The sequence below is a fragment of the Scleropages formosus genome, chromosome 11 (genome assembly GCF_900964775.1).
Source record: "Scleropages formosus chromosome 11, fSclFor1.1, whole genome shotgun sequence".
NCBI classification, from domain to species: Eukaryota; Metazoa; Chordata; class Actinopteri; order Osteoglossiformes; family Osteoglossidae; genus Scleropages; species Scleropages formosus.
In genome coordinates this window covers 11,319,746-11,347,076 of record NC_041816.1, presented here as the reverse complement: position 1 = coordinate 11,347,076, position 27,331 = coordinate 11,319,746, and the positions used below count along the sequence as shown (strand labels likewise).

Genomic DNA, 27,331 nt, shown 5'->3' with positions numbered 1-27,331 from the left:
CTCCATCTGCCTCATACCGGTTTAGTTTGTTCTGTCATTTTGCAATGTGTTTCAGCAGGGTGTGGTCTTATACAAATAAGTGAAAACCCCCACCAAACTGAAACTGTTCAACGATCAACGCAGCGTTACGACCAACGCTGTGAAAACTTGGATGCTCAAAACAAGCATCAGTAAAACATCTGAAGAGAGCCTCAGGATTGCTTATAGGGTGTCACCTGCTTCCAGAACACATACACACACACACACACACATTTTCAGAACCGCTTGTCCCATACGGGGTCGCGGGGAACCGGAGCCTAACCCGGTAACACAGGACGTAAGGCCGGAGGGGGAGGGGACACACCCAGGACGGGATGCCAGTCCATCGCAAGGCACCCCAAGCGGGCTCGAACCCCAGACCCACCAGAGAGGAGGACCCGGTCCAACCCACCGCGCCACCACGCCCCCTATGCTTCCAGAACAGGCATCCTGTAATTTAAAACTTAGATTTCCAAAAGAAGGCAGATTTACATTTAATTTATTGGAAAGCGCAGAGTCTGAGCAGAAGCTGAGATACTGAAGCAAACGGGGAGTGATGTGCACCTTCTGCCCTTTGCTCGGCGTGCGCTGATGCCAAGTGGAGGACTTCAGCAGCTCTCGCGCCGAGATCAACGCTGCGCTGATGAGGAAGTTTGGTGGCTGTGCAGGTCACAGCTTCTCGCCAACGTCAGGTCATGTGACCGAGTCTGGGCGTCCATGTCAGGATGTGTAAATGTGATATTGCCGCCCTTCTTCAGTCAAGTCACGTAGACAGAGTGGAAATAGCTGTGGTTAAATTTCAACCCTGCTGGAACTGTTGTGGGACTTTTCTGGTTCAAAAACTGTTATTTCCTTGGGTGTAATCGAGCCACATCAACAAGTGGTTTTGTTGATAAGGTATACTAATTCAGAAAATATTCATATTTTAACATGCTAAATGTTTTAAATTGATTTACACATCAGGTTTACCATATAGGGAATGGGTGTGTCTTCAGTTGTCCTAAAGGGTGGCATATCATATAATGCCATATAATAAAGAATGGAGGTTTAACTTTGGTTCAGCCAGTTGCAGATTTATTTTTTCACAGATTTAGTTTTTATTAACAGTTCCTCAGAATGTGATGTTTTATTAACATCTGGTCATGTCACGTGAAGTACACAAGTAATTGTTTGAATGCCCCTCTGTACTAGTACTTTAAAAAGATATGAGTTGGAGTTTAAAGTTTTAATACTCTTCTGGAATTTCAGGACTTGCCTAATGTGGTGAAAAGGAAAGCATAACTCGGAGGGGTGTGACGCTCATGGTGAAATGAAAGCACACATCAGAGAATTGTGACAATTGCACTTTATCGACTCTGTACCCATAGGGCTTCAGACAGGAGGGAATATTTTTAAAAAGAAAATGCATTCTCATCATGACAACATCAGCCTTCTGCAGAACAACAATTCCTATTTAAACTGGAGTTTAACTTGTTAGAGGTTCAAAATTGTAGTCTCTGGAATTTAATTCATAAAGTTTATAGTTATAAAATTAACATTTTTACAAATTAATTTAAAAAATGTAATTATTTATACATGAAATTTGGCATCTAATTTGGGATTTAAATAAAGCACTTAATAGCTGACTTTAATCCAGTGTACTCCAGAATTCCTGAAGACCCCCACTGGGGAGCCCTGCTGGTTTCATTCTGCACGGACCATTCTAGCCTGGTTTCGAATGAAGCCTCCTCTCCCGACCTATTTAAGCAAGTCCTACTTTGGGAGTAAAATGCAAAGTCACTGTGAGTCATTTCCTTCAGCAACATAGAAGTTATGCATTCCAGAGGGAACTGACTATGATAACATCTGTCTAGCATAATGCCTTGTTTTATTAACCTGTGCCTATTCTAATAGATCCATAACATATGCAGTACTAAAAAAGTCAAAACAGTCTTGAACCACAGTACTATTAATCTGGTTTGTGTAATTACCTTTCCTAATTACTACAAAGCGTGGGACCCAGATGCTCTGTACAGAACTCTTGTTTTGCAGGTGTAATGCTGCATTAATTACAATCAAAAAAAAAAATCGGGGGAGCTGTCAAAAAATGATACTGCAATTACGGTAATGGTAATGGAATGTTGCCCACTTGCATCACACTGATTATTCTCTTACATTAGAGAAATGAAAGCTGTGCTACGGTTTCATAGAGTATCAGGCTGGGAAGCGTGGAACAATAGACAACTCATTTTACCTGATATATGGATATCTAATGTGTACTATCATTCAGCTCTGTTTTGCATGCACTAAACTGCAAGCCTCACTCCATAGTAAAAGCATGTAACCTTGATAGCACTTAGAGCACCCAGCATGTCCTGAAAAAAGGACAGATCACATTGTTTCATGCGTGGGATGCATTAAAATAGCACTTTTTATTTTTTGCTTTTCCTGTTTTAGAAGGAATAACTGAAGGCATTTTTGGTCATACAGCAACACCACCATGGATGCACGACCAGTGAACACAAATTTTACACTTAGTGTGAAGAGTTTGTGTAACATTGCGTATCTATGAGATGCAGACGTTAATACATTTCGGATGACGGTTTCTAATGTATCTGACAAAAATTAAGTACACCAAGAACACAAACTAGTAGCAATGATTTATTTTACAGCAATACATTCACAAAGAACATAGGTCACCAGGATCAGCAGTGTGGCAGATGGAGTACTGTACCGTCACATGAAGCAAGTGCAGAGAAACATCTCCCCCAAAGACGTGCTCAGACACAAGCTCGATGGAATTGCAACGGCCTGTGCGCAGCGCTGCTCGTCTGGGCTCTACCACCATCCTTTGCTAGAGCGAGTCGAACATGCTCAAAACCCCACCAGTGTGGCAGAAGCATTTCCGCACACTGATCGCCAGAGAGCCTAGTCAGTGCAGAGATGATTCCGACAGACTGATGGGGAGTGCGCAGTGAGCAGAGGGCAGGCTGCAGACCCCATACAATGACGTCTCACTTGGTGATGCTCTTCACCAGCTGCAGCTCCTCCACGGGTTTCCACTGCTGGTTGACGGTGAGGAGCTGAACGACAGGGGAAAGAAGGCTGCTGTCAGGAAGCCCCCACACATCACCGTGACAGACAAGGACGGCGAAGGGCAAGTGTCGCTGTGGGAGCACCCACGAAGCTGATGCCACCGTGATCGCGTTTTACCATGTGGCGGCAGTCTCGCGTGACAAGGACAGTTAATTTTTCACAATGCGCAAGAGTAAACTGTTGCTATGTCAACTGTGCAACTGTTGGCGCCAGGTTAGGAGCAAAGTGTATTTCGACTTTCCAACAGCTTTCATGGAACAGACCATTAAAGAAAAGGAAAATTACCTTCTGAGGCTTTGAAGGATCGAGTTTCTCCCAGGGCTCTGGGTTGTTTGTCTTGTTAAGACTAAAAGAATATTAAATGTATGTTACTTCTCACTTACAATAGCTTCGATCAGCCCTTCGTTTCAGATTACCATGGGTTACTGTGTTTCATATGTAAATAATAAATACAGTCCACAACTATGCTAATGATAAATGAATCAATGACTGAATGAGATGGATGAAACACTTGACTTTCACACTACACACCTAGGCACTAAAATTAAAGGTAACCTTAATTAATGTCTTGGCAATATCAATGATACATCAATGACACGAAATGCATTCCTTAACGTGGAAATAATATTTCTTACATCACGTCTGGCTTTGTGAATAAGAAGTAAAGGGAGGCAGTCGTGGCGCCCGTTGCTGCAAACGCCATAAATCCAATCAGAGGAATCAACTAAGAAATAAATATGAAAATAAATCAAAGCATCTGATTTTCACACTTCTCTCAGGGAAATCACGAGAGTAAACATGTAGGCTAGAAAAAAAAAAAAGAAAAGAAAATTCCGCCGTGCCATTGAACTCACCTCCTTCTTCTTTTTCAACAAATTAATAAATCCAGACATGTCCAGGTGTTCTCACTTCGTACTGAGGACAGGAAAGGGACGAGACACTGACAGACGAGCACTGAAGGTCACACTGCACACACGGGGCTCCCCGTCAGAAGGCTACGGACTCCGAGTGTCTGACATGAAGATGATGCTGAATGATCAGAGAGCTCATCCAAAGAAGACTGAGGCTCCCCGTCCTCCCCCCTCTCCATCCATCCATCCATCCCTCCCTTCCACTCACTCACTCACTCACTCACCTGCTGCACTGCTGCCGGCGTCAGGTGCTTCTCGCGATCAGCCGCCTTCCTCTCGTATTAATAGAGGGCGATACGAGTACAGAGGCACGTACGCAAGCCTTGCGTCGCCTACCGAAACCTCAACAAACAACTTCATTGTCAGGAGTCAAAGGGGCCGTGGTTCGAGCGCTGCCTCTCAGCGGCCTCGTGTGGCGGGAAAGCGAAGCGCGCGAGGTGCAGCTTCCGCGCGGGGGAAATCATCAAGGGCGTCGGAATGTAGGGCTCGGAGGCGCTCTCTCCAAATTTCACAAAATGACCGAGCGACGTGTTCGAGAGCCGTGAAGCACTGACCTCTGAGGGGATTTTAATTTAATAGCTCCTCGTTATCGGCGCGTTTTTGTCCTGAGGCGCGTTTCTCACTTCCGCTCCAAGTTCACAGTAACAGGAGGGTCGTTGACGTTGTGTTTCTCTCCACATCCCAATTTCTGCTTCACTTTATTGACCTGAAGTATCGCAGTACAACTTCACCTGTGCCTTTGACCTTCATCTGTCTACAGACAGTGGGGAAAAAATGCTCATATAGCACAGGCACACACACCTATAAAGATGTAAAATATTATTGTTATTAATAACAACAATAATAATAGCAGATACACTTCAGTGACAGAGCACAGTAATGGCCGCTGGTCCACATGACATGCTGCCCGGATGGACCCTTCACGGTTTGCAGGTGCACTTGTGTACAGCCTGTGCTCATGGACATGTGGATCCTGGTGTCCGTCCCGAGTTCATCTCTCTGCTCCTACTTTCGGCCTCCTGTGACGTGGTGATTTGTGTAAAATATACACCGAGTCTACCGTGTGACGTAAAGTCAACAGGAAGTGCTGTTTTGGGAACTTCTGTCACTGGTTCAAATGTGCAGTCCTGTTGCAGGACCATTGATCAAGGTACTTGCCCTAAATTAATAGTGCACAGTAAGAATACCGTGGTGATTAGATATTATAAGTCCCCTTCAGGATAAAAGTACTTAACTCTTGAGCCATATGTACCCTCCAGGAATAACTGTTCAGTTATACTTATAGTTATAGCAAAACTTTTGTTAAATACCATAAAATGATTTTCAGAACAATCAGTAACCAAACAGGTTAACAATAAAATAATTGCTTTTATTTTATATGGTGTTAAACCAGCAATTAACACTGCAAATACATGTAATAATATATATAATGCACAGCATTCAGCTCATAAACAGATGTTGATAATGTTCTATTTGCTGGGTGCTGAGGGAAGGTCTCATACTTTGGAGTGATTTCTGGAAGTACTGGTGTTTTATTGTGGATGCCTCCATGCTTTCCTCTTGAAGGGTCAATAGGGCTGCCTAAAAACATCAGTTGAGGTACAGAAAAATTGGATTCAGGAAAATATTTCAGATGAGACCAATAAATGAACTGGCAAAGAAAGCATTGCTTCACCAGCTTTACAGTAACTATGAAACCATTCACAAGTCAGATTGCAAGAGAGTGAGCTAGTGGCGAAACAACTGGAAAAATACTGGCTCTATTTCAAGAGATGTTACAGTCTAGAGTGAAACTGAAAGTGCCCAGTCCAACAGAAATACACTGCTACACTGCTGACTGCACAGCAAACTGCGCTGCCCATGAGCTAACCTGTTGATGATTGTCAATGCAGTGCCAATGCTTATATGCTATCAAAAATGTACATTTTTGCAGAATTTTTCATTTTATAGCTTTGATTTTGGTTCAAAAATCATTACATATGTATACTGATCCATAAAATTGGCTGGAAAAACCACAAAATTATTTCATTTGTACTATGAGAATTTTTTATTTTTTTTACCTCTTTACAAAGATTCTCCAAGTCAGCCCCTGAAAACAAGTGTGTTTCCTCTGCCAGCTCTTTCAGAGAGACATCCTCCTCCAGTGGCATCTTCTCAGTGCAAATCTTCAGAATGGCCAGGCGTGCCTTTGAGAGAAACAAAAGTCACATCTGAATCCACAATCTTCTCTGGGGTTCTGCTCACATATTTTAAAAAAATATAGATATTATATGTAGTGTTCTCTGCAACCTCAGGATGAAGGCTCTCTCAGGAAAAAAAATAAATTATATACAAACTATACTAGAGTAAAAGTTTTATCGAGAATTATTTTACCTCTAGATCAGGGGGTGGCACATAAATGATCTTATCTAATCTTCCTGGTCGCAGAAGAGCATTATCTATGACACCTGGTCTGTTTGTTGCAGCCACTATTATCACATCCTTGTTGCAGACTTCATGGTATTCCATCTGAAATATTAAAGGGCATACACTTATGTTATCAGAATGAGCATGTGAGTATCCCTCAAAAAGTGCTGACAACATCTATTATTGCTAGAGAACTCTAGCGAATCGTTAATTGTTCTGTTCATCACCAGAGATGATATGATCGCCCACACACTTGCTGCTCCTCTTTCACATCACTGGAGCCCTCTGCAAGGTACTTTTGCCTCTCTGTTCCTCTCCTCTCCAGAGTCTTCAGCCCCACACCATCCATCTCATTCAGAAGAACAGAGAGCACTCTAGCCTGGACACTGTGAGGTGCTCTGCTGTCCTCACGGGAGCCCAGTAAAGTGTCGATCTCATCCAAGAACAAAATGGAGGGTGCACATGCTCTGGCTTGGCGAAAAAGCTTTGTAGAAAATAATCACAGGGCATGTTATGTTTCTCTCAAATTGCAAAGGCGAGATGTTTTTTGTTGGAGATTCTCCTTTTGAGAAAATTAAAAATTCATCTTTCTAAGAACTATGAATGTTTCACTTTCTTGAACAATTCTGTCACATTTGGTCAGAATCCTAAAGAAATGTGAGCAGCAGAGGTCCAAACCTGAGCCAGGGCCTTTTCAGAGTCTCCAACAAAAGGTGAGAAGAGGTCTGCCCCACTGACTGACAGAAATGTGCAGTGGGAAGAGCCAGCAGCAGCCTTCACCAGAGTGGTCTTGGCACATCCAGGGGGACCATACAATAGAATCCCACGTGGGCGTGATAGACCAAGCCTGACAAAGGCCTCCGGGAACTTCATGGGCCACTCAATACTCTTTTAAAACACAAAGATACCGTATTTAAGAAATTAACCGATCCAAGGTTAGATTCAGATAGGACTTCTTTGATGTGATGTCTTTTAAAGTGCATCCTGTGTAGAACATAAAAGTACCAATACCTGCTTCAGCTTTAACTTGACTTCCTCTAAACCACCTATTTGGTCCCAAGTGATAGGTTTGAAATCGGTCAGGCCAATACTGCTCCTGAGACAGGATGGCTGGACTTTTTTGAAGGCCTCAAGAAAGTGTTCCATGCCTACTGTCTGACCGTGGGAACCCTTCAGGAAAAGATGGAAAACTGGTCATTTAATGTCCTGGCTGGAAATTACTTGCACAATAGATTATGTATGGTGGCTACAGGCTTCCTTCTAACTGTGCATCCTGTATATGTTCTGCGCTGGGCTGGTCAGAGAGCTTAGTTTGCAACCTGATGTACCTGGGAGCTCCAGAAAATGGCTTTCAAAGCTGCTTCTCTACAGAGGGCACTCAGGTCAGCTCCTACATATCCAGTGGTCATTTCTGCTAAGGCAATCAAGTCCACGTTGTCTGACAGAGCCATCTTCGAAGTTAAGGAGTCCAAAATGGATTTCCTCTCATTAAGCACTGGAACACCAATAATGACCTAGAAAAGAAAAAGTAAAGGAATTGAATTTGGTTACTGATTTTGTAAAAAGACAAGCATAAATGTTTAATGAAAAAGAAGTTTCACCTCTCTGTCAAATCTGCCAGGCCTCCTTAAGGCAGGATCCAAGGTGTCCGGTTGGTTGGTTGCCCCAATGACGACAAAACGTTGCACGCTACCAATGCCATCCATCAGTGTTAACAACTGTGCTACAGTCCTGTTTTGGGGGGCACTTCTTGAACCAGCCCGTTTTGGACACAAAGAATCAATTTCATCTATGAACAGAACACAAGGTCCATCTAGGGAAGCTTGTGCAGCTCGTTGGAACATCTTTCTTAGGTTTTCCTCACTTTCTCCAGGTCTTGACCCAAGAATCACAGGCCCATTTATTGTCACCAGAGAAGCACCAACCTCTTTGACGACACTTCTTACCAATGTGGTTTTGCCAACCCCAGGGGGCCCAATAAGCAATACACCTTTAGGGCAGGAGAGGCCAAGCTTTTGCAATGTTCCTGGATAGTTGAGTGGCAAATTTAGCATTTCTTTTAGCAAAGCACAAACCTCCTCCATTCCTCCCAGTGCAATACTGGACAATTCCTTTTGCTGGCTTATGTATTTGCTGTGAGTCTGTATCTCTCCCACACTGATACTTGTTTTACCGGTGATGAGACCCGTCTCACCAGTGGACTGATGTAAACGTTCAATAACAATTAACTGAACTGGAGTTCCCAAGTGCCTCACATTAACTACGTGCCGCTCTGACACATAGGTGCCTCGCAGCATGTCTTTCACCACATCCTGAATGAAATGCACAGGTGAATTTTTTTTAAATTCTTCCGATTGTACAACTACGTTTACTCTCACACATTTTACCTTTGGACAAGTCACAGCCTTGATCTGGCTTAGGCTGACCAGCAGGTTTCTGTTCATAAGCGAGGTGAAATCTTTTGTAGCACATTTAGTGTCAATCTGCAAGAAACCCTCAGCCAAGTCACTTCTTGGCCATGCTGTACACAGACAGTCCCCCCCAGACAGACTTAATCTAACTGGGAAGCCAATCTTGAGTCCGAGAGATACCATAGCTTCAGGGCCCAGTCTGCACCTCTGTGTGCCCAAGTCGACTGGATCCAAAGGGAGAACTTTCAGACACATCTCCTCCATTTTGCAGAATCACTGTAAAAGACAGCAGCGCAAGACTAGTAAACTGCAGCGTCTGATGTTATTATCTACACATTGAGAAAGTTTTACCGTTACACGCTCAGCTTCCAGTACGAAGATGTAAATACCCACCTCAAAAATTACTAGTGATCGCAGACAACGAATCCTAAACAAGCAGCCATGTGTTGAAACAAATTAAGATGGCCAACAGTGAGCTTACTCTTCGTTCAGGTAAAATTACATTTCAACTACAAGACTACACCCATTCTTATAACTTAACATATTACAAAGTTAAGTTATAGAAAAGCTAAAAATAATACTTAGAAGTTTGTACTTCAAAACTGTTACGTCCTCTCCGTTATTGTGTGTGTTTGAAATTATTTTAAGCTTATGGTCGGCCAACACAATTATTTTTCTATCGTTGAGGAAGCCGAACAGGCTTTTTCAGTAACTTGATGTAGAACAACTTTTTTGATGGTTTTGTATGGATCTTAATTTCACGCGATATATAACGTCAATCTCACCGAATGAGGTCGTTTTTTCATGTATGGCAATTGATAGAGTACATTTTTTAATTGATGCAGCATAGTACTGTAGTTTAAAAAGCAAATAGCAAAGAGGAGAACAACAGTAAAGATTCTATAAAAAAGACAAAGGAGCCAGGGCAGGGGAATACAAATACAGATTAGAGTTTTAATATAAATGAACGATTTACAGAGTGTAATACAAGTTTTAATTGTTTTTTAGTGAGTCTTGGATAGTTAGTAATACTACTGTTTGATTTAATTTGAGAGCCCTATAAACTCAGGTTCCTTATTTGCGAATTAACGTTTGGGATATAAAATTTGGTTAACAGTAAATTAATTAGATGAAATAAAATTGCTTGCTGTCTTTCCTCTGCAGCAATCAAAGAAACCAAACAGCACATTTTCCCACAGTAGTGACAATAATGATCTTGCCATTTTTCTTAGATGATTATATTAACTGGAAAATCCTACTAGAAAAATAAAACACGGTGACAATGCGTAACAGTTCAGTTCAAACTGAAACGACTAGCGGCGACAAGCAATAATACATCAACGCGATTAGGTGACGCAACGCCAGACAAAGCAGCACTGGATTGGGTAAAACAGCACAACGATACACAGCAAATAGCGCGGATGGGCTACGTCGGACAACATGGAATGTCTGATAAGCGGAGGTCGGATAATCCAGACTGCAGTACAAATCAGTTTGTTCTTCCGTAAATCGAAAAGTGGATATCAAAAGACACGAGTCTTTTCAGAGGAATGTCAGATAAAGAGAGTTCGTAAATCGAGGGGTTCCAGTATAATATTGTAACAGCGCTGAGGGGAGTAAATGTGTAAATAGTGTTTATGTGTGTGTACATAGTTGTGTGTGGTTTCTGATTGGTTGTCGTCCTATTTATGTTCAGTGTTCGAGAGTGGGATTCTGGGGAGTCCCGGGGGAACCCCTTAACCATAGGGTGCAGCAGGGGGGCTGGGAGTGACCCAGGGGGATTCTGTAATGGTTTGTGTCTTGGACTGTGTGAAGTGTCTTTGTTAAAATTGTGGCTGGAGACATGGAACACTTCTAATAAAGCGTACGCTCCTTTTACTCTGTTAAGCCGGTTTCTCCTAGTTCCGTGGGGGGGTAGTGTTACAGTATTGTATGCTTGTACTTTGTGCTACCAAAATATGAGTTACAACTTTCAGGAAATATGAGTCTGGTCCTTTCCAAGTTTTTTCAGTTATTAATAACTGCGCTTTCTTAATCTTTTTGAAATTTCTTTGCTGTGGCCCACGTTTCTGATTGTTGTTATCGTTAGAAAACACTCGGAGGAGATAAGGGAGGTGGCAGTTCACAGCATCTTGTGGATTTTCCAAACAGACTTATGTCAGCCTATTTTTTGTAGCTGTATCAGAGGCTTTTACAGAAACTATCCAGCGAGTAAACAGAGGCATGCGCCTATTATTAGACTTTTTGAAACTGAAGATGACCAAATGCAGACAAGTATATTTAAAGATGAATGGGTAACGTCCTCATGGCCAGTGAAACAGAGCTGGGATTTAAGGTGATTTAAGGTGAAACAGTTGTAATACTTTCTGTAACTCATGCTGTTTCATTCTGCTATGGCTCTTGAAGTGCAGAGGTTACATTTGAAGTAGCACAGCGGAGTATTTTTTATTTTCAGTAAAGTAGACTTTTATTTTACTTCATTTTAATAAAAGATACTGTGCATAATTCAAGTTTAATATTCTGGTTACAGTTGACAGGCATACCAGAGGATCTGCTTCCCAATACCCATAGGACTATCACCATGCCCCAACCAGACTGCTACGCTTCTGCACCTCTGACTGCTTGGTGGTCCCATGCACAAGGTTTCTAACTCCAGTGTTATGGAATGAGCTCCCTTTCTCCCTTAGAACTGCTGAATCCCACTCAACATTGAGGAAGCATCTTAAAATACATCTCTTTTGGAATTACTTTTCTCCCGATCTTCTGTCTGCTCCATAAACTTTCACATCATTATGTCAAAAAACACCTGATTCTATATACAGCTATTTATGTAACGCATCCTGGCAAAAGTGATGCTATTGGACTAAGTGACTATATGAATTACTTGTCTGTGTCTCTATTTCTCCATGTGGTGGTGAAATGCAGTCTTGTTTACTCCGAGTTGTACGTCCCTTTGGAGCAAAATATCTTCTGCATGAATGAATGTAACAGATAAGCTGGTGCCAGTTCCTGAAGCTGTCTGCCTCAAGCCCAATGCTTTCAGTACAGGAAAACCGAGATTCTCAATTTTACGAATTGTGGGTGGAAATAAATGTCTTGCAGACAATTTTTAATTCACTATAGCTTTTTCTGTTTATCTGATGTTTTCAATAGAATCTAACTTCTGAATACATTGAGGGATTAAGACTGTCACAAAGCGGGTTGCTTTAGGAACAATTCTGAGTTATGAACAGACATTACTATATTACCATCTGTGTAAATTGTGGTAGAAGTGTACTGTGTTTGTTTCTATCGGGGAAAGGGAGAATTTTCAGTGGTTTCTACGGGTTTTTTTTTAGCAACCTCCAAATGCAATAAACAGGATAATCATCTTACATTTGCATATATTCATTTAGCAGATGTTTTTCTCCAAACTCAGAACGAAAGTGTATAACTGAAAAAACTTACAAATACAACTGACAATGGGAGTCTCTTAATTTTATTATTGCTAACTTAAAAGTCACTTTTAAAACTAATCAGCCGAGTCACAATCAATAAATGATGAGATTTCCCTCCATTAATTCTGCAAAATTCTCAAGTATAGCTATAACAACAATAATTACTACAAAATTTCAGTGCTGAGCTACATTAAAACCAATGTAAAATTACCGAAGCAAACTTTTAAAATCAAAAAATTAAATATGGTTAAATTAAATTCAATCAACGCAAATTTTATGAGACAATTAAGAAACAACCAGCAACTCAGCGCTGATTGTGAGAAATGTCTCCTCTTGCCACTGTCAGCCTTAGTCGGACTTCAGTCTCCATGGTAACAGGACGCCTCTCCTTAGTGGCAGTACTGCACTGGAACCAAGCAGAGTCAGGAACACGGAGCACCAGCTGGAGGACTGGGAAAGCAACTTGAAATAAGGTGCTGACACACTCCTCCATTTCACTGTGTTTTACTGGCAGTTATCAGCTCGACAGGTAAATAAAAGTTGTGCTCGCTCCGCTACAAATTGGAGATTCGGGAAAACAAAAGGTTGACAATCTGTGTATCTTTCCATTTTATTTGAAAGCTTCCCATCTTCGACATTTCGTAAGTCAACCTGTCCGAAGTGCAGTAGCAGGTTTATTCAGCGCGCATAACATTTGTCGTGGCGCCATGGCACCACCTAGTGTTTTTATTGGGAATGTTTGTTCGCCGCGTGTCCGAATCTACCGTTCAATTACCTACAGGTACATCATACATGCGTTGCCGACACACAGGCGTAAGACATTCTGTATAAGTAATCCCACTGCTAATATTTCTGGTCAAAGTCTCTTAAGTTGCTTGTCCTAAATTGCTAAAGGCTCTTCTTAGCGAAAGAAAAAAATTGTCACAGACTAGATGCGACCTGTGGTCATAATGTTAATCCACACACACACACACACACACATTTTCTGAACCGCTTGTGCCATACAGGGTCGCGGGGAACCGGAGCCTAACCCGGCAACACAGGGCGTAAGGCCGGAGGAGGAGGGGACACACCCAGGACGGGACGCCAGTCCGTCACAAGTCACCCCAAGCGGGACTCGAACCCCAGACCCACTGGAGAGCAGGACCCGGTCCAACCCACTGCGCCACCGCGCCCCCCCTAATCCACAACCAATAGTGTGATTAACAGATAGAATATCAAAATCAACTTTATTGTCATTCCACCTAGAGGAGTAGAATATTGCATTTAATTCTTGGTATATTTCCTGAAAAAAGTTTTATATATTTTATTAATTGAAGAGCAGTGCGTTTCTCATATATGGCACGGCTCACCGATGCGGGCGCTGCTGGCGGTTACCAGAGAAACCACGAGACGAGACCCTTAGATCGACTCGTTTGATCCTAGCACTTCACTACAACGTCGCCTGGACTAGTCTATACTTTCGGGTCGCCGGTTCAACACTTGAAAAGTACGATTTGTGATCGCTGCAATTCATTCAGACCCCTTCGGTGTTGCTGGGACTGTTTACAGAGGCACGTCTCAGTGCACTTACACGTGTGGCGCGTGCTCGGGAGATCGCAGCGGCGAAGCAACGTGAATCCAATCCCACGCGTGTCTTTCCTTAATCAACGTGCTTTAGCCGGACAGTGAGTGACGTGACAATGTGCTGCTGTAGCCGAGCTCGGCCTCGACGCAGGTGGGCTACTGCTACTAGCCCCTCATACCTCTTTGTCTAAGTGACAAGAGTGAAGAATAACGGGGAATAATGAGAATAATTCTTCGATGCATAAACGGATGCGCACTGTGTGTATGTTCGTTGTTAGCAGTGAGAAAGTGTGTGTTGAAGCTGCATGTGCTGTTCGAACTCGATCATCGAGCCCCACGCGAGAGTCGCCTGTAGACTGTAGTCAAGCCAAAATTCACTGATCGTTCGGGTACGATTAAACTTTGATTTCTCAGTGTTCAGGTATAAACCCCCGAGTTTAGTGTGCAGTTATAAACCGCCGATATAATAATATTAATATATATAATATAAGCCCACATTCCACCAGTGGTCTCCCGAAACAAAAGCCCTTGGCTTTCACCCCTAATTCCCCGTGTCAAGAACAAAAAAGGGTGAAATCGCGCAGTTTGCAGGTACAAACCGTTATAGTTATAAGCCCGAAAGCATTCGAGTGTCCAGGTAGAAAACCCGAGGTTCGACCCCCTCGTGCGTGTGTGTGCGCGCGCGCACTGGCTCACTGTGCGGGTAGAAAAGGCCGGTTTAGGAGGGCGCTGTACGTGGACACAGTCGCGGCGGTGTCCACGCGCAGTCCCAAGGCTGGAGTCTCGCTCGAGCTGTGGCTCGTGAGCGCTAATTGCGCCACCGTTACAGCCTGGGACAGGAGCGCGCGCCGCTCGCCCCCCCGCCTTCTCGCTTCTCGCGAAGCCTCACTGCGCTCTGACGCGCCCTGTCTCCCCTTCCACGTCGCCAGTAAGTAATAATAATGCCCGCAAGTATGATGTGTTTGGTTTTAATTATTAATCAGCTATAGTTTACCATGCTCGCGGTTGCCTCTGAATTCTGCCCCCGCAATGCCGTTGATTGCAACAGCAGCACGAACGTCGCGTTTCTCTTCAAATAGCAGGTAAAAGAGCCGTTAGGACACTGTGTTGGAGTTCGATTAAGGAACCGACAATGAATGTACGGATCTCGGCTCTTAAGTGCAGCGGAAAAGCCCTGCGTTAGCGCTCCGATCTGGGCGTGTGTGTGTGTGTGTGTGAGAGAGAGAGAGACTGAGAGACAGTCATCTTTGGCTGCTTCGCGGAAGGCAGGAGGAGCATGCCGTGTAACGCTTCTCAGGTTTGCCTTTTAATAATTGTTCTTAAAGCTGCCGTTAGGAGCTGATCGGAGCAGCAGTTAACCGTGCGGGTTCGGTGTGTGTGTCGAAATGAAGACGTGAAAGAAGAAACAGTGAAACACAGGGACACTTGGAAGTTGTACAACTTCCTCATCATGTGGCGATCGCGGTAGTACGCGCAGCTAAAAGGTGTCAGTGACTCCGTGTCGTGTGTGCAGACCGCTTTGGTGCAACTTTTCACTCCGTGTGTGTGTGTTTGAACGCGGTACAGAGTTGGTCTTCTCGGTCTTTCAGGAGTCAATGTGACCGTCCGCCCGCCTCCTCCAACTCCTCCGAGCCGCAATGACACCTTTCCAAAGACTGCGGCTCTTTCAGGTAAAACGGGCTGCTTTGTGCTCCTCTGCTCTTTTTCAGAAAGAACATAAAAGGGAACTTGTTTTGTAAAAGAGTTATGAAGGCTTGCCTGGAGCTCCACCTTACCGCAGTGTGCTGTGTGAGGCTCCTCACCACCACTCTTCCATCACGAGGGTCTACATGGTCCAGACCAAAAGTCCCTCATAACTTGGGCAGTTTAAAGGTGATCACAGCCCATGTGCTCCATCATCATATTACTTTGCTGAAGGTGATGATGTAGCTCCAAACCGATGAGCAGAGCTCTTGTGCTTCTGCCCTGGGACACAAGTAGATGTGTTGAAGTGGTTCTTATGAAGTCCTTGACCAACCTTCTTCGCCTTAGTCTTTGTATTATATCTCTTAAATACAACTGCATGACTTGTCTTAAAAGGCATGGCTGACCTTTAATTATTACTTGCTGAGGATAACTTGTTTATACTTGTGGTGATTAGTGTTTGAAACCGCTTTGCCTAATGTTTGTGCTTAGGCTCATAAACAGATATGCATACAGAATCTCTGAAGCTCATGTAAGGTGTAAATGTTCATGCACTGAAACTTTGTGATCATACCCAGATAAGCCCTTACACAGTCGCTACTCCTGTATTGTATGTAAATGTTTGTTTCTTTAAAAAATATTGCTAGAAGGTGATCGGGCATCGTCTTTTCTGAGTTTTATGCAGCTACTCGTGTGATGAACATCGGTGCATAAAGTGGAAAGAAGCAAACTAAGTTTACTTAAGAATCACACGTCTGCAGCTATATGCCTTTGTCCTAATGTAATGCACAAATTGTATTTTCTGAGATGTCCGTCGCTTTGGAGAGAAGCGTCTGCCAAATGAATAAATATAAATGTGCTCTGCTGGGTAAACTGACGTAAAACTGTTCAAAATGTGCACGAGCTGACATTTCCACATGGGCCGCACATTTTTCGTAAATCCACAACCAGATTTTGTTTGCTCAGTGTGTGCGAGGGCCCCTGCTGTGTATTCACACATGGGTTAATAATGGGATCCTAATATGTGGGCCCTGGATCACACACACACTATAGGTGGATGACGGTGCCAATAAAAACTGCAAAGTAACTCACATATATCCCCTATGGGACATTGGGTGCAGTCTTGTTTACCCACAAGTTTGTTTACCTTTGCTGGGCTGCCCATTATAAACCATTTGGAGGCCAAATGGTTACGTCGGTAGTGTTCTTCAGTGAAGTAATGCAAAATTTGTATTAATAAACATATACACTCTCTGGGGACTTCTGCCTTCCTTGGACACTACAGACCTGTGCACAGTAATGGATCAGCAATGTTAAGCATCTGCATTTATTCATTTAACTGATACTTTTCTCCACATTAGCTTACAATGGTTAGGTTGCAATTATTGTAGTTACAGAATTTATACAGTGGTATTTTTTGCAGCAATTTCAGTTAAGTACCTTGCTCAAGGGTGCTACAGCCAGTAGTGGGGCTCAAACCTGCAACCTTTGCATCTAACGGGAACAACTCTAACTACTATGCTACCACCCACCACTGTTTATGCATAAGCGCTCTCTCTCATTTTATTCCTGGTTTGGAACATAAGGCCTCAACAATTTGTCGCCATCTCTCCCTATCATTTGCAACATGTGCCTCTCCTCATCTACGTAAGATTCATCTCCTTTACTTCAGATATTGCAGTTCTTCGTCTTCCCCGATTTCTCTTTCCTGTTGGCATCCATCTGAGGGCAACCTCTGCAATATATTGCTGGTGCATTCTTAGTACATGCACAAGCCATCTCATCCGCCAATACTTGATCTCTTGAACCACTCTATAGCATTCGGTCCTCTTACGCAGTTCTTTATCAGATATCTTTACTGGCCAGTAAACATAAATACATATATAAACACAGCAGGCTGTTATATCAGTTAATAACAGGCCGTGCAAACTATTGTACCGACCCGCGTTGCTGTGTGTTTGGGTGGGGAGATTTGTTTATTGTAAGTAGTTGAATTGTGGATAAAAAGTAATAGAGGGTTCAACCACTAGGGTGATTTATGGGGAAACTAATGGGGTGATTGTGTTTGGGAGGGTGTTGAAAAAAGCCTGGGGATGCTAAGTAGGCTGGCTTGAGGTGCAGGTCCTGGAGGAAATGGGGTCCATGAGCATTATTTTCCTCTGTGCTGGTGTTCTAACAAACATTTGTCATGAACACTAACTATGCATCCTTCTTTGCCCCTTTCAAACCCATGGTGCTGCGTGCCTCAGTATAATAAATGTTATATATACATACACACTTACTTTCTGAACCGCTTGTCCCATACGGGGTCGCAGGGAACCGGAGCCTACCCAGTAACACAGGGCATAAGGCCAGAGGGGGAGGGGACACACCCAGAACAGGACACCAGTCCATCACAGGGAACCCCAAGAGGGACTCGAACCCCAGACCCACTGGAGAGCAGGACCCGGTCCAACCCACTGCACCACCGTGCCCCCATAAATGTTATAAAGCACGTGAAATACATTATTAAGGTATAAGATGCACCTAAATACCAGGATTTTTTGCAAGCCAGGAAGCAGGAAAATCTGAGAAAACAAACACACATGTAGCTAGTTCAACAATGCTTTTGCTGTTATTGCTTATACTTACAGTACATTATGAAAAGATTGACCACATTTATCAAAATCTTTCTAAAGTGACCTAAACTGGCACAATTTTGATAACCGAGAGAGATTTGGGCAAGAATTCAGGAAGAGATATCGTCTCAGTGTACCACACCGCGTAATGTCAGAAAACTGTTGAGGCCCAATAAATTGTACCTGCTTTTAAGTGTAATCTTATCTATAAAATCGTGCAAGGGTATGCAGGCCTTGTTGGTGCTTTATTTTGTGTTTGTCTTGAGCTAAGCTTGCACTTTTGGGAGACTTCAGCTACTCCTTTGCCTCAACAAAGGACTGTTTCAGCTACCCTCTAAAAGTGGATCCTTCATAGCGTAAGGGGATTTTCGACTTCATGTTACACTCCCACTGTGTATTCCTTGGCTTTGGCCATGTACACTCCTTCCTTAGTAGAACATTCTTATGTGTATTCTGAGAGTCTCAGTTGGATACTGTGTTGAAAAAGTACAATGAGCACTTGTACTAGCTGAAGAACTGGTGATGATCACTTAATATAAAGCAGATGCTTCCATTAAGATGTTGCAAGGCTTATGTGACAATGAACGGTGTTTGGCAAGAAACACGTCGAAGGAAAGAAATGAGTAAAGAAAAAAGCCACTTTAGGAAATGCTGACATCAGATGGCCTCCCAGAGGTGATGTGCTGTGGGGTCCTCTGGGCTTCAATTAAATGTGTTTGGAGGGGAGGGAAGCTGAGGTGGCGTGTTCTAGATTGTGAGCGAATATTAGTGGCCTCCAGTTCACACTGTGGACACTGCTTTGAAGCACATAAACGTGGCCCAAACACATAAGTAATACTGTAGTTTCTGTTAATTGTATGTCCTGTTGTCTAGTTTTTTTGCAAGTCATTTTTACTTTTTATGAAGTAATGAATTATGGGTGTACAATGTATTCCAGTTTGAAAATCACAATTAAAAAAAAAAATAGTAATTACCCTGTGTAAACAACTTGCCTAATATTTGACATCAGGTTAGTGTGATGATGGAATATGCTGGGTGACTGTTCTGTCGCCAGAATGAATTCCCGGTGTTTGACGCTTGTGGCGCGAGTGGCGATTTACCAGACATGCTGGACGGAGTGTAGTTGTAAAAACTATTTATGTGTGTGTGTGATTACCAGGATAATTCTCAAATGAGAAGAAAAGCAAAAATGTTTATTTTTCTCATTTCAGGTGTGTGAAAGAAACACTGTCCTCGCACTTTGACCTTGAAAACACTCTTGGAAAAGTATGTGGAAAGCCTACGGTTACCTGGTTATGATTAAAATGACAGGTTAAAACAGTTTGTTCCAGAAGGTCAGCTCATTTTCAGTGTGCAGTGCTTACAGTGGATAATGATGATCTTGAAATTCTGTGCGAGTCTTTTCGCACTCCAAACTAAGCAGTAGCTGTGAATAATAGGCTCTTGTCAGATACGATGAAAATCCCATGGGCGTGAGTTCGCACCATGGTTTGTCGGCCAACTTCATCAACAATATATGCAATTTTTACTTCATGCCTATTTGTCAGACTTCTGTTGTTTTTTGGTATTCTTTGAACATGAATCATTCAGTAAACATTTTAGTTAACATGCATAGTCATAGTATTTGCAGTTTAATTTCTGAAGAAGCTCTACCCTTAAAGCCTAATTTACTTGGTAGTTAACAAAGTTCTGTTTAAAGGGGCCTTCTTTTTTGAGGGATTAATGTTCTGCATGTTTTTTTGATCTTGGTACCACATTTAGGGTACTCCCATGTCATTTTTCTGCACACTCTAAAGAGCGTTAGGAAAAACCTAACAGCATCAGTATGTATGGATTGGTTTAGTAAATAATTTCTCCCATTCAGGTTAATTCTTTCTTGCAAACTGGCGAAATATTGCAGGAAGTAAATTATCAGAGAGAAAATTTAATATGGGGGAAAACAAAATCTCCAGAAGTATTCTATGATTTAAATTAGCTACACATATAAGGTAAATAAAAGTGTAATTTTTTTTTGCAATTAATTTTTGCAGGCAAGCTGACAGACACTGCTGGAAGTCCCTTGAAACTATGAGGTATTGTGAGAAGGAGAGTTGCACCGGTAAGAGCAACTGAAATGCTTCTTTTTTCCACATTCTAACTCGGGTTTTTAGGTGCGATGTAACCGAGTCTGTGACCATGTGAACAAACCCTACACTGCACCACTTAACCCATGCTGTAAATAAACTGGCTTCTCAGACAGCACCGTTACAAAGTGCAGAGACCAAAGTTTGGCAAGTGAAAGAGGCAGAAACACTAGTTACTCTGGTCATACAGGACAGTTGATATCTGAGTATTATAATACAGTGATGAAGCAGCTCCCTTATCTGTGTAGTGCACATTAGTGAGTATGTGTGAATGACATCATTTATTTTTGTACAGACTGCCATAGCTGGTTTCCTGGAAGCAAGTCTTCTTAACATTGTTAAAATGTTAAAATCAATATTCGTGAAACACAATCTGGGAACAGTAACCTAAATTTAGTCTCCTTCCCTTCTGCCAGCATTTGATAACCATTTGTGAAGATGGTGCAGAGGTCTTGTTGCTTGGAGACCTGCATGATATCCCTCTCCGCAGGAGATTAAAGTTTTTTGTTTTAAGCTCCAACCGTATCTTGCCTCAGAATAGCAATGACACAAAGACATAAAAGTAATGTTTTAGCTCCTGACAGACGGAAGTCAGGAGGGCACAATAACCTATATGACTGAATAGAAAGTCTTTAATTTCATGGTGTTGCTTTTGGAAAAGTCATGGTGCATTGTACGTTCTCTACTGCTCTCTGCACCCTCAAGCTGTCGTACATCTACGGCAGCATTTGTGTCTGTGTGTGTTTGTATGTATATGTATGTGTGTGTGTCTGTTCTCTGAGCTACAGTAGATAATAGTAATTTTCCAATGATGTAGTCTGACACCCCATGTGCACATGAAAAACGGTTGTCAGCCTACAGGTATCTGAAGCGACATGTATTCACAAGTGTTCTTACATTTGATTATAACCTTATGGTTATAATTCTGGGGCTTTATTTTCTTGCCCACTAAAGAGCAAGGAAAGGCTGGTGAGATACGGCAAGTGTGGCATTCTTTGCCACTTGCCTGTGCGAATGGGCGATGCTGAGCTCCCTCAATGGATCTTCTGGTTGTTTTCCAAATAGGAACTAGACAAATTAGATGCTGGCTGCTTACCTTGTTTGTTTGGTTCCACCATGGTTGCTGAAAGTTGCTGATCATCTCTGTGGCAGTTGACTGGGTTTAGTTTTTCTGTGAATCATGGGTCCGTGGTGGGGGGGGGTCCTTTCTCAAAATGAGAAAACGTGGATGACGCATGGAGGTTCTGAGCTTGTGAAGACTCAGTATCGATTGCTTTGGTAGGTAGCACCTGCTTGGCTGCTTATTTTTTAAATTTTTGTTATTGTGTCCTAAATGGAATGGACAACTGTTACAGGCAGTGAGACGAAGCGCACTGAAAATCTTTTATTTATAAATGTAAAATGACAAAGCATTGTGACTGCAAAACCAGTGCTTAAATGGTGGTAAATGAAGCACCATGCATGTTCGCCACGAAAATACCTTATAAAGAAATGCATAAATAGAAGACTTAAAAACAAAAGCAAGGACCCTTCAGTTATTCATCTAAAAAGGCATGGGAGCAGACGAAAAGCCGTGTTCGGCGGCACTCCCGTTACTTGGTGTCATAAGGTTAACGGCCATGCATTATTCAGCCCGAATTTGCCACCATTCTTTTGTGTTCTTGGTAGGGCTCAGTTGTCCCTGTGCAATGGAAGATGTATAAGTTAAGTTGTGTGCCAGGGCCTTTCAGATCTGTTTCTGTGAAATCTTGCATAACAATATTTTTTTATGTAGCTAAATTCATGTTGTGAGATTTTTATCCATATACAGTCCCATCTCTGCATTATTTTGTTCATGGACACTATGCTGCATGTGTCTGTGAAGTCACTGTGGACTTTGGAGCAGTTTTATGCAGTTTGGTCTTTTCTATATGTGCAAGCAATGCCTAGGGCTTTTGTTGAAGTAAAAATGCTGTGGTGCGCTGGATAAATGGGTCCTTGGAGGCTGTACGGTCTCTGCATGGTAACAATAACACGGCAGCCACAGAAGGTAAATGCTCTGGTCGGTATTGCTCTGGTTGAATAAGATTTCTTCAGAGGGAAGATGTGCTCATTGTGATTTCCGAGAAGTTGCTCAATTTGTTGTGAAATTATTTCAGTACTGTTCAGTTGACCTTAGGTTTTTTTGGCATGTGAGTAATTCAAGACTTTTCTTTTTTCCTTTTGAGGCTTGACAGAGTACCTGGAATGTTTAATGGATTGTTTGATAACTAATACAATTACTGGCAATGGCTAAATTTTGAAATGATGCACAGTGAGGTAAAGGAAGAAGATAATGAGTCTGGCACTAATCCATAGACAAGGGAGCACTGAGGTTTTTATTTCTGTCTGACTGTCTCTTATTACCCTTAAGGAATTTGACACTGTCCTTTATGCAATAGGAACATGATATTGAAAAAAATAAAATAACCAATCTAAGAAATTATCGAATTTACTCTATGGAACTAATTCCCGAGGGGGTTGTTGCGCACTGAGAATGCCAGAGAAAGGTGCTAGAATCATAGTAAGAAAGATTCAGTATTTTGCAATCTGGCTCATCTCTTGATACGTTTGTGCAGGTTAATTGTTCACTGTGGCTACAGGAACATACTAGACCTGTATAATTCCCAACACCTCGTCTTGCTCGGTTTGGTTTTACCAAACATTATTCTTGGAAAATGTTTGATGATACAGAATCTTAAGTGTATACAAAGATTAATCATTTATGAACTACTGCTCCTTCTCCGTAGAGTAACGGAACCTTTTTTCATCCCAAAGAAATGTCTGATCTGGTGGTTAATGATTAATGGCTCCTTTGGACCTCCTTCCCCAAGGTGTGTGTTTGTTCTGCCCAGTGGTCTGGCACACTAGTTACACCATTAGAGGAACAATGGTTGATGTGTTAGCGTGTTGTCTTTGTTGTTGAAATGCGAGTCTGAAGATAGTTCTGCACCTTTCATTTCTTTTGGAAATACAGGATCCCACTGAAAGTATGGTTTCTTGACAACTCTTGAGACATCATGTGATCTGTCCAGCTGTAAAGTCAAGTATTATTTATGCTGCTGAGCAGTTGTAAGCTCAGTTTTAAACCCTAAGTGGGGGTGACAGTTAGCGTGACAGGTAGCAAGACACCCAACCTAATTGGTCTTGGAGCTTTTACCGGATTCAGTTTGTAGTTTAGCAGTTTGAGTTCTCATTCAAGGAGCATACAGCTTGATGTTGGGCGGAGGAGAAGGTCATTGACAGTGTCACAAGACTGAAAAGGGAAGTACAGGATCGACATGGGGGGAGACGAGTAGTTCTAGCTAGAATCAGGTGATGATAGGCTCTCTGACATCTGGCTGTGTTTATATCAGATTGAAAGTAAGGTAATCTTGGAGTAGTTTTGTGTCTACTGTAGTGCTGGTAGCACCAAGGCCTGTGACAGCATTTCTGAACATGACTGAAAATGCAAGTTTTTCTTTGTCAGTTTCGTCGTACTTAATGTCATATTTATGAATCAACTAAACTAAATCATAAGAAGGCAAAAGGTTGAAATGTTTTCACACTCAAGCAGTAAGGAGAAGTACCGGGGAAATGGGCACCTTGTCCATTCTGGAAAAAGCTGACTTTAAGTTATGCCTGGAGGATGCGGTAGTGTTCTCAAAACCAGTTGAACTGCTTTCCATAAAGTTCAAGACACTTCCCATATTTTTGAGAAAAAGTGACATTTTTTTAGCAAATCAAAGACTTTTATGAATTGTTTTAAACGCACAACACACAAACCAAATGCTTAATTGGTGTATTACGTGAAGGAGTACTTGTAGAGAATGAGTATGTGGAGGAGTGCCTCCCCTATACATAGGGCAAGTACAGACACCTTCCACATGCCACAGCAGCGGCTTGCCTCACAGACAAGCTTGCAGAAATGCACAGCCTGCAGGTGTGGAAGACGCTGTGGAAACCCACAGGAGAAAAGCTCTCTTCTCTTGCTGCCATTTTCTGGAGTCTCTAGCAAGCAGAAAGCTAGGAAGTTAATGAACATGTTTTTCATGTGAAGTGGGGGGCCCTTGGGAAGCAGGACTCTTGTCATGTTGGACTTTCGTCTCATCGACGTAAACTGACTTCCTGCCTTGTTTCTACAAGGATGACCGTGCCCAAGGATATGGCTGAGAAATGGCTGTGGATGTTGGTGCCATGGAGAGGACGCCGGAACCCTCGCAACAAGAACCCCGGTCAAGGTGAAACTGGAGGATGAGAAGGAGTAGCCTTGGGGTAGTGCCCAGAGATAATGGGTCCATGTATGTAAATTATCATAAAGACATGGCCCACAGGTCATGCCCAGTAACAGATACATTTAAAAAAATCATATTTGTTTCAGTCAATAATTGCTCAATTACTTTATGTAAAAGAATACCTAAGAAAGGGCACAAAATCAAGGTAGTTTCCTTGTGACTGGTTAGCTAATGTTTTACTGAATGCTTTTGTTAAACTTCATGAACTTCTATATTTATAAATGTCATGTAATTATCATTTTTTTTCACTTCCCTAGTCTGAACATCTGATATCTGGTGAACTCTGTTTTTGCTGACTTTTGTGAATGTCAGTTAATGCCGAAGTTATAAAAGTGATTAATCATGTTGTGACTGTTCAATATGCAGTACAGTGCAAAAGTCTTAGGCACTTAGATGTTTCACAAAAATATTTGTTTTAGGCAGTTATTTAACATCTTCTGCATTAGTGTTAGTGGGAAAGAGCATATTTTAGATTTCCAAGCATTCCTTTTGCAAAAGGTTACAGAAGTACAGTAAGGGTTTTGAATGTCATTAAAGGAAGTACACACACACACACACACACACACACAGACTGTCTGAAACCACTTGTCCCAAGCGGGGTCGCGGCAATCCGGAGCCTAACCCGGCAACAGAGGGCGCAAGGCTGGAGGGGGAGGGGACACACCCAGGACGGGACGCCAGTCCATCACAAGGCACCCCAAGCAGGACTCGAACCCCAGTCCCACCAGAGAGTGGGACTCAGCCAAGCCCACCGCAACCCCGCTCGGGACAAGCATTTGTTGATGATGGATGGTTACTAAGCTTTGTAGGAAGTTTATTAATTAAGAGCATTATTTTTGGAAGCATTCTCACTTTATAGCTTTTTTCCCCAAGTGCCTAAAACTTTTGCACAGTACTATATAAAAATACTGTACTGTATTTTAAAAATATCCTGTGTAATTTCTTGTGTTCAGCAGACACCATATCTATCTAATGTTTTTTGTCTGGAAACAGTAAAATGGTGAAATGACTACATAAGCAGTTACAATATATGAATTATTTGAAGTTATTATGATTTGGGGACCAGATACTTTTTGTTTGACCTTGCTGTTTCTTTAAAGTTTTATTAAAATCAGTACTCTTACATATACCAACCATGTTCCATGGAGTTCGTGTGCTATATTTTGACTAATGTAGTCAGCAGTTCTTTGTCCACAAGGGATTGATGCATGAGTTCCTTTTTTTTAGTTAAACAGACTTTTTAGACATCCATGGTTAACCATGTGTTCTTAAAAGTTCTACCGTTTTCTTCTTGCCAGTAAATTCACTTTTGTTACGTAACTGTTGTTTCCTTTCAGAAGAGGAGCGCCGTGTGAAAGCTAGTGACCGTGATTACAATGAGAAGTTTCCATACGCTGTAAGTACCCTGTTTGTTCCCTATTCCTAGAGATAATTCAGGGTTGTTTAAAAAAAATGCTGTGATCGTTTACTGTATATGGTAAAATTACTGTTTGAATGTAATTGTGTGGAAATATATTGATGTAAAATCGAGCGTTCCTGTACTCAGAATTGATTTCAAAATACACCGGCCTTCTGAAATTAGTTAAGGGCCTGAAAACATTTTGCCAGTTAAATTCCTGTAGATGAGCTATGTTTTCTTTGACAATAGTAGTAATATTTCTATTCCTTCTTTGTCTTTAGACTTTGTGCTGAATCTCATTATGTGGCAAAATGGTTTTGAGGAGCTGTTGAACCAACGACTAAACTTTCTGAAATGCCAGTGTATATTTATTTAAATAAACAATTGAAGGCTAAATATAAGATGAATCCTTACACTCAGAGTTCTGTCTGACCCCAAGTTGTCTTATGATTGTGACTTGAAGTTCCATAGTAATGAACCGTAACCACCAGTGTGATGTGCTGGAGGTGGATTTAGATCATTGAATGTGTCATTTACATTTATTCACTTGGCAGACACTTTTCTCCAAAGCAACTTACAACAGCTACTCTGTAGTGTTATCAGCCCACACACCTTATTCACCAAGGTGACTTAAACTGCTAGATACACTACTTACACTGGGTCACTCATCCATAAACCAGTGGAACACACTCTCTTTATGTCACTCCCACACTATGGGGGAACCTGAACAACATGTCTTTGGACTGGGGGAGGAAACCAGAGCACTCACCAGGAAACCCACACAAACACAGGGAGAACATGCAAACTCTACACAGACTGAACAGGGATCAAACCCACATTTTCTCGCACCACCCACGCATTGTGAGACAGCAGCGCTATGGCTATACCACTGTGCTGCCCCTTATTGCTGGTTATTACAAAATTTCCCAGTATCATGGGCACAAGCACTGACTACAGAATTAGAAGTTACTAAAGTGGAATGGAAACTAAGGTTGAATGTACGGACAGACATATGGATAACTAGGAGTAAAATGTTTTAAGAAATACACACACACACACACATTTTCAGAACCGCTTGTCCCATACGGGGTCACGGGGAACCGGAGCCTACCCGGTAACACAGGGCGTAAGGCCAGGGGGGGAGGGGACACACCCAGGACGGGACGCCAGTCCATCGCAAGGCACCCCAAGCGGGACTCGAACCCCAGACCCCCCGGAGAGCAGGACTGTGGTTCAACCCACTGAGAAATAATAATTGAAAAAAATCTAATCGATTTTCACAGTTTAATTAAGACAGGGGCAAAGCGAGTAAAAACTGTAAAATATGAGAAGCTGCAGATCTGTCTCAGAAATTGATTTAAATACTGAAAATGATCATATTTGGATAATACA

At 42.2% G+C, this 27,331-nt stretch overlaps 3 protein-coding genes across 15 annotated transcripts in view; 1 reads left to right on the top strand and 2 right to left on the bottom strand.

The window, feature by feature from the left end:
• Nucleotides 1-2,525: 2,525 nt before the first annotated feature.
• Nucleotides 2,526-4,434, bottom strand: c11h15orf48 (chromosome 11 C15orf48 homolog). 4 transcript variants are annotated; one of them, XM_018763431.1, is made up of 5 exons: nt 4,229-4,434; nt 3,948-4,008; nt 3,729-3,817; nt 3,379-3,439; nt 2,527-3,080 (listed from the first exon to the last, which is right to left on the bottom strand). In XM_018763431.1, exons 2-5 carry the CDS (start codon nt 3,984-3,986, stop codon nt 3,012-3,014), a joined length of 258 nt encoding a protein of 85 aa, XP_018618947.1. In that variant the 5' UTR covers nt 3,987-4,008; nt 4,229-4,434; the 3' UTR covers nt 2,527-3,011. The 4 variants fall into 4 exon arrangements, with proteins under 4 accessions (XP_029112163.1, XP_018618947.1, XP_018618946.1 ...); XM_018763430.1 differs by having other exon boundaries at nt 3,948-4,059; nt 4,229-4,429; XM_018763429.1 differs by having other exon boundaries at nt 3,948-4,105; nt 4,229-4,428.
• Nucleotides 4,435-5,352: 918 nt separating this feature from the next.
• afg2b (AFG2 AAA ATPase homolog B) lies at nt 5,353-9,278 on the bottom strand. Of its 3 annotated transcripts, XM_018763377.2 has the most exons (9): nt 9,215-9,278; nt 8,012-9,097; nt 7,739-7,924; nt 7,422-7,580; nt 7,089-7,298; nt 6,664-6,894; nt 6,378-6,512; nt 6,065-6,190; nt 5,353-5,585 (listed from the first exon to the last, which is right to left on the bottom strand). In XM_018763377.2, exons 2-9 carry the CDS (start codon nt 9,083-9,085, stop codon nt 5,445-5,447), a joined length of 2,262 nt encoding a protein of 753 aa, XP_018618893.1. In that variant the 5' UTR covers nt 9,086-9,097; nt 9,215-9,278; the 3' UTR covers nt 5,353-5,444. The 3 variants fall into 3 exon arrangements, with proteins under 3 accessions (XP_018618893.1, XP_018618894.1, XP_018618895.1); XM_018763378.2 differs by lacking the exon at nt 9,215-9,278 and having other exon boundaries at nt 8,012-9,187; XM_018763379.1 differs by lacking the exons at nt 5,353-5,585; nt 6,065-6,190 and having other exon boundaries at nt 6,449-6,512; nt 6,638-6,894.
• Nucleotides 9,279-12,670: 3,392 nt separating this feature from the next.
• The window catches only part of LOC108941116 (probable phospholipid-transporting ATPase IM), a 35,265-nt gene continuing 20,604 nt past the window's right edge, over nt 12,671-27,331 (top strand). The window contains exons 1-6 of one of the 8 annotated variants that reach the window (XM_018763657.1): nt 13,422-14,752; nt 15,414-15,494; nt 19,337-19,391; nt 20,156-20,223; nt 24,392-24,486; nt 25,878-25,936. In XM_018763657.1, coding sequence (XP_018619173.1) covers nt 24,393-24,486; nt 25,878-25,936 — 153 coding nt within the window. In that variant the 5' untranslated portion in view covers nt 13,422-14,752; nt 15,414-15,494; nt 19,337-19,391; nt 20,156-20,223; nt 24,392. The other 7 variants (XM_018763655.2, XM_018763654.1, XM_018763659.1 and 4 more) reach the window with 7 other exon arrangements.